Source organism: Tinamus guttatus, unplaced genomic scaffold (assembly GCF_059628265.1).
Source record: "Tinamus guttatus ecotype Peru unplaced genomic scaffold, ASM5962826v1 Tinamus_guttatus_pri_ptg000247l, whole genome shotgun sequence".
Classification (NCBI taxonomy): domain Eukaryota; kingdom Metazoa; phylum Chordata; class Aves; order Tinamiformes; family Tinamidae; genus Tinamus; species Tinamus guttatus.
Genome location: NW_028288781.1, coordinates 8,011,693 through 8,017,940, shown reverse-complemented (window position 1 = coordinate 8,017,940; position 6,248 = coordinate 8,011,693). Strand labels below are relative to the sequence as shown.

Genomic DNA, 6,248 nt, shown 5'->3' with positions numbered 1-6,248 from the left:
ATACATGCCAGATCCCTATATGTCACTGGGGCTCTATAGGGAGTGCCTTGTCCCTACAGGTGCTGGGTTCCTATATGTCACTGGGTCCCTATATAGGGGTTCCCTGTCTCTATACATCCCGGTCCCTACAGGGGATGCCCGCTCCCTGGACGTCGTCGGGTCCCTATACATCCCGGTCCCTATAGGGGGTGCCCGCTCCCCGCGCGTCGCCGCCCCGCGGGGCTGCGCACTCCCCTCCGCGCCAGCAGGGGCCGCTGTGGCGCCGCGGCGCGCTCTGGCGGCGGCGCTCGCTGCTTCCGGCGCCGCGTGGGCAGCGCCGCCGCCCCAGCGGAAGCGGCGGCGGCTCCGGTGCGGCGCGGCCCGGCCCGGCGGCGGCTCCGGCTCCGGTTCCGTTGGCGGTTCCGTTGGCCGCGCCATGTGGTTCCTGTACGCGCTCAGCTGGCTCTCGCTGCTCATCCAGGTGGCCTTCGTCACGCTGGCCATCGGTGAGCGCCCGCGGCACCGGCCTGGCCTTGGGGGACGGGCAATTCCGCGGCCTTTGCATCCCGCTCTGCGAGGAGCCTGCACTTGGCTTGGGCTCTGTCTCGACAGAGCGTTATGTCGCGATATACCGGGGAGAGGCGGGAGGGGGGGAGCTGCGGGCCCTGAGCTCTCGGCGGCGGGGGGGAGGCCGGTCCTGGGGTTCAGCCCCCCCAGAACGGGCGCGGGGCCGCGTGTCCCCCGCTCCGTGTCCCCCCATTTGTCCCCCCTGCCCCTCTCCCCACTGTGTCCCCCCGTACCCACCTCTTGTGTCCCTGCTCGTGTCCCCGCCGTGATCCCTCTGTGCTGTTCCCTCGTATTCCCTTCCTATGTCCCTTTCCTGTGTCACACACACAGTCCCCGCCGTGTGTTCCCTCTTTTCCTCCCATGTCCCCCGTGATCCCCTGTGCCATCCCCCCAGGGTGTCCTCCTGTTTTCCCCTTATGGTCCCCCATGTCCCTCTGTGTCCCTCCTTGTGTTCCCCCACATCCTCCCCCTGTCCCCCCTGCCTCCTCCCCCTCTGTGTCCCCCAATATCCCTCCCTCCCGGTATCCCCACATTCCTCTCCACCCCATGTCCCCCCGTATCCCCCTGCGTCCCCCCATATCTCTCCCTCCCATGTTCCCCAGTATCCTCCCGCCATGTCCCCCCTTCCCTCGTGTCCCCCCGCGTCCCCCCGTGCTGAAGGAGCCTCTCCCGCAGCCGCGGGGCTCTACTACCTGGCCGAGCTCATCGAGGAGTACACGGTGGTGACGCGCAGGATCATCAAGTACCTCATCTGGGTGAGTGGCAGGGGGGCCGTGGCGGTGCCATCCCCGGGGCGCCCCGGGACGCGGGGGTGCCTGGGCGCCGCGCTGAGCTGCTCTCCGCCCCACAGCTCTCCACGGCCGTGCTCGCCGGCCTCTACGTGTTCGAGCGCTTCCCCGGCTTCATGGTGGCCGTGGGGCTCTTCACCAACCTCGTCTACTTCGGCCTCCTGCAGACCTTCCCCTTCATCATGCTCACGTCACCCAACTTCATCCTCTCCTGCGGTGAGTCCCTCCCGCTGGGAGCACCGATCCCCGTTTCCCCCCTTTTTGTCCTCCTGCTGGTCCTTCTCCCTCCCCTGCAGTGTGAGCCCCAGCCAGAGGGTGGCAAAGTTTGGGGTTTGGCTGTGGGCCTGCGGGGCGCCGGGACTTTGAGCTTTGCTCAGCGCCCTCGGAGCGCCCGGAGTCATGTGGCAGCGCTCCGGGAAGCGTCTGGCGATCCCTGGTTTCCCTTTTCCCTGGGAGGAGCTGCGTGTCCTAAAGAGAATGGCCAGCACGCTGCTGTGAGGAGCTGGGGTTTAGAGAAAAGGAAGTTTTCAGGGAAACATCTCAGGTGGGATCCAGGAATTCACCACGATTGCCGGAGGAAATCAAGTTGAAAATGTGTTTGAGGGAGCTTAAAATGGGAATTTTTCCCTTTCTCACTGAACCTTTCCTGGGGAGTCTAAGCCGCGGGTCTGGCTCCCGGCTCTCCCTCGCTGCGCACGGGGAAGCTGCGGCATCGGGAGCACCGGGACATTTCCCTTGGGAAGCAGACGCGGACACAGCGTCGCCTGGGTTCAATCCAGCTGAGGGCCTGGCCGGGATCACTCCTGCAGGGGGGTTTCTGAGTGTCTTTGGAGTGCAGGGAAGCACCGAGGCCATGGGGCGGGTGGGAGGGAAGAGGCTCTGGGGCCGGGTTGCACCAAGCGGGTCCCGTGGTTTCCTCCTGGCAGGGCTCCTCGGTGCCCCACGCGCTCCGAGCACGGAGCTGGGAGGTCCTGGGGCTCTCTGCTCCCAGTGATCTGCAGCAACACATTCAGTTGCTGGTGTATCGAGTGGATCTGGGTGCCTCAGCAGTGCACGGATCCTCCCAGCTCTCCAGCAGCTTCCCAGGAGAGCGGGGCAGGACGTGGCTTTTGGTGCTGGGGACATCTCCCGCTCCAGGATGCCAGAGTCATGTTGGCATCCCGGCTGGACAGGCCAAAGCGAGCTGGATTGCGGGCCTCAGGGAGCTGAGCGGTGTTTCCCATGCCGAGGACAGCGCTAGCCCTGCTCTCCTGGCCACATTCCAGCTTGCCTTGTTTTCCAGACGCAGAGTGGGCAGCAGCTCTTGGACACACGGGTTCCACTGCCCCTCTTAATGTCACACAACGCTAGTGAGTGCCAGGCTGGGCATCCGGAATGCCCCAGGACAGCAGGAATGGAGCACGGGAGCATGGGGACTCGCCTCAGGCTGTGCAGAGCAAGAAAATGAGCTATAAAATGAAGTCAGACCCAGGCTGGGGCACCCGGGTGTATTTCAGCACTAGCCAGTCCCAGGTGTGGGCGGGAAGCTGCTTCTCAACGAGATTGGTGGCAGCGGGGGGACCTCGGCACGAGCAGCCGCTCTCCTCCTCATCCCGGCACTGACTGTGTTTCTCTTGGCAGTGCTGGTTATCCTCAATCACTACTTGGCCTTCCAGTACTTCGCGGAGGAGTATTACGTGTTCTCCGAGGTGAGACAGACCCGCCGTCCCGTGCCCTTCCGAGCAGCATGTGTGGGAAGGGGGCAGGGGGCAGCGGGCTCTGCCCGAGCTCAGGCAGTTGTCCAATGCACGGCGAGTGTTTTGGGAGCTTCCCTAGAGGGTTTCTCTACTTAAACACAGTGGGGACACTCCAGTGTCATTCCTGGACCCTTCTCTGTGGGCCTGGCGCTTTTTGGGCCAGCTGAAGGGCAGAAATATGGGTGCAGGGTTTTTTTTCTGACATTCTGCAAGTCAGGCAAAGGAGAATTTTTCTTTTGCCAGCTGAACACGAATCGCGTCCTTTTTGGGATAATTGCTCTTGCTATTTTTGTGTCCCTGATCTCCTCGCTCAGCTGTCTTGCCACCCTTACACTGACCAAGGGACAAAAAGACTCAAAGGGGCCTGTTTTGGCCCAACAGTAGCTGCCAATTAATGGAAATTAGGAAAAACCCGAAGCCCCTATGAAATGTAGCCCTTTCTCAGTGTTTTCTGTGCCGCAGGTGGCCGGTGTGGGTTGGCGCAGATCATCCCCTCCCAGGACAGAGCTGGGCAGTAGTCTCCTAACGAGCTTTTTGGGTGCCCTTCCTACTAGTGCAAAATTCATGTCCTGCCCCAGGGGAGCAAACCCAGGTCTTGCCTGTTGCTTTTAGGCCTGAGGAGGGTTTTATTAGCCATAACAGCCCAGGCGGTTTCCTCTTGGTTTAATTATGCTCTGTGCTCTTCAAAATCCTGCTTTCTCGGGTAGAGCAAAGGCTGTGGGAAGCCTTGGCTGGAGAGCAGGGGTTTCTCTGCACGGCTGGGAGCTTCCCTGTCCTCCCTGGGAAGCTGCCAAGTTCTCCAGCCCTGTCCCCACCACCCAGGACGCCTGTTTCTTGGCTCTGCGGGAAGGAGAGGTTCGGTGACAGCTTTCCCACTGCAGAGCCCCCTGTATCCGGGGGATCTGGTAGAAACCTAGGGAATGTCGTGTGGAATATCCGGGTGGGGAGGCGGGAGGTGCCTCAGAGCTGCCCTCGGTGCCGCTTTGCGCCTGGCCGCGGTTGAGGCTGTTGCGACAGGGCTCCCCTCTGTGCCCACAGGTTCTCGCCTACTTCACCTTCTGCCTGTGGTTGATCCCCTTCGCCTTCTTCGTGTCCCTGTCAGCTGGAGAGAACGTGCTGCCCTCCACGGTGCAGCCGGGAGGTGAGTGCCCGTGTCCCGGCAGCGCCAGTGCCGTATGCAGGGAGCCCTGTGCGCGGAGCGGGGAAGAGGGGGCAGCTCAAGCCGGGTGGGGTGAAACCTCCCCAAAGTGCCGGGGAAGGGGCTGTGTCCAGCACTACCCTGTGTGCCATGTAGGCAAGTGCATGGAGGGATGTTCCGGGTTTATTTCCAATCCCGGTGCTGCCTTATGGAACCGCGTCCCTCGTCCTGGGGTGCGTGGCCCCCTTCATGCTAGAGCTGTGGAAGGGTTTGAGCTTCCTGCGAGTGGCTTCCTGGAGCGGGAGGATTGCTGAGGTTCAGCAGTCATGGAAGTGGAGGGCTTGGAGCTGCCCCGTGCCTGGCCCTGGAGTCGCATGCGGAGGAGCTCCCCAGTGGCGGCTCCGTGCCTGACTTGTCCACTGTGCCCCGCAGATGACGTGGTCTCCAACTACTTCACCAAGGGCAAGAGGGGCAAGCGCTCCGGGATCCTGCTCGTCTTCTCCCTGGTCAAGGAGGCCATCCTGCCCAGCCGGCAGAAGATCTACTGAGGGGCAGCGCCGGCCCCGCGCCTGCCCTGCCGGAATGGAGGCGGCCCCGGAGAAAGCGCCGGGGCCGGAGCTGCCGCCGGACACACGGGCAGGGAGGGCTCCTCGGCCTCATTCCACAGCTCTGCTCCATCCCTGACTCCCACAGGATGCCCGGAGCCTCCTGTCTCTGGCACTGCCTGTCCCGTGCGGCGCTGCCGTCCTCTCGGCCTCACAGCCCAGAGCCCCTGCGCGAAACGGCTGGGCAGGGGGAAGGATCCCGCCGTGTGGCAGCTAACACGGCCGACACTTAACTGACTTCTACTCAGAGCCATTAATTAAACACAGAAACAAACGGAATGAAGTAACCGAACTGTGGAGCTGCTCCGTGGCAGCGCCAGGAGGGCTGCGGCGCTGCAGGATGCTGGCGTCCCACAGCGCTCCTGGCCTTGGGAATGCGGTTCTGCCTGGCGCCCCAGCGCGCTCGGATGCCTGGGAAAGTGACCTGGAAGGACTTCATATCCCTTTCTTTTTAATAATGGAATCGCCCACTTTGGTCTCCTCTGGTTCTGGCGGACGCCTGCGTTAAGGGCCTGGAAGTTGCTGCAGCTCCTGCTGTTTGGGAAGCGCCGGGAGCCGCATTGCCTGGAGAACAACTTTCCGGAACGGGGGTCGGGAGAGCCAGCGTCTCCAGCTCCACTGGGTCTCACTGAACTCACCAGCCCACCACAATTCCCTCGAGATAAAACGTAGACGACTCTGCTGAGAAGGAGATGGGAAACCCTCCGTTTTTGTTCCTTCTAGGGAAGAAAATCATTGTTTTCCTTTCTGCATTTCTTTATTGGTCACCTTTGGTGGGTGCCAGAAGTAAATCCACGTTAGCCAGGAGCCAGAGCACCTTCCGCAGGCGTTGGTGAGAAAAGGGATTGTTTTCCCTGCGCTCGGTTGCGGCCCCTTGTTTAGGGCCCCGCTCGCACCAGTGTCTGCTCTTTCCTGCGTTCCTAGGAGTGTGATTCCTGGCTAATAAAGGCTGTAGGTGACGTCTGCCTCGTTACTGAGGAGCCACAGGGAACAGTGTCCCCCTGTGCAACGTGAGGACGCGGCCATGCAGGTGCCCTGAGGTTCCTGGTTTATTTGCAAGAGAAATGGTGGAAAAGGAGAAAGTGGGAAAGGAGAGCGGCGCCCCGGGAGCAGAGGGATCCGGAGCCCCGCGCGGCGCTGGTCAATGCAGCCCAGGCGCCGGGGCGCTGGAAACTGGGAATGTCTGTGGCGCAGAGGAGGCTCCTGGCTCCCAAATGGGTCTTTTCCTGTTAACGGGACACTGAATGCAAAGACAAGAGGGTTGATAGTGAGGAAAACTTGCGGAAAGGAACCGAGGGCAGGAGCCGGGGAGGCAGGAGGCCCATGGAGAAGCAGCTCCCAGCCCCGCTGCCGGGGTGTGGTTTTCCCTGGAGGCTGTGGGGAGTGGGGGCTGGTTCCTGCCGGACCCGTGTACCAGTTTTCCTCAGCTCTCCCC

At 62.2% G+C, this 6,248-nt stretch overlaps 1 protein-coding gene across 1 annotated transcript; it reads left to right on the top strand.

The window, feature by feature from the left end:
• Nucleotides 1-373: 373 nt before the first annotated feature.
• On the top strand, nucleotides 374-4,762 carry TEX261 (testis expressed 261). The gene is made up of 6 exons (XM_088526632.1): nucleotides 374-485; nucleotides 1,222-1,301; nucleotides 1,397-1,550; nucleotides 2,955-3,022; nucleotides 4,109-4,211; nucleotides 4,641-4,762. The coding sequence occupies exons 1-6, from the start codon at nucleotides 416-418 to the stop codon at nucleotides 4,754-4,756; spliced, it is 591 nt and encodes a 196-aa protein (XP_088382758.1). The 5' UTR covers nucleotides 374-415; the 3' UTR covers nucleotides 4,757-4,762.
• The last annotated feature ends 1,486 nt before the right edge of the window (nucleotides 4,763-6,248 follow it).

Bases quoted from the DNA above. Each gene is read 5' to 3' on its own strand.
- TEX261 (XM_088526632.1), top strand. From the start codon at position 416: ATGTGGTTCCTGTACGCGCTCAGCTGGCTCTCGCTGCTCATCCAGGTG. The intron at 1,302-1,396 runs GTGAGTGGCAGG...TCCGCCCCACAG, and splicing joins TCATCAAGTACCTCATCTGG to CTCTCCACGGCCGTGCTCGC. The intron at 3,023-4,108 runs GTGAGACAGACC...CTGTGCCCACAG, and splicing joins AGTATTACGTGTTCTCCGAG to GTTCTCGCCTACTTCACCTT.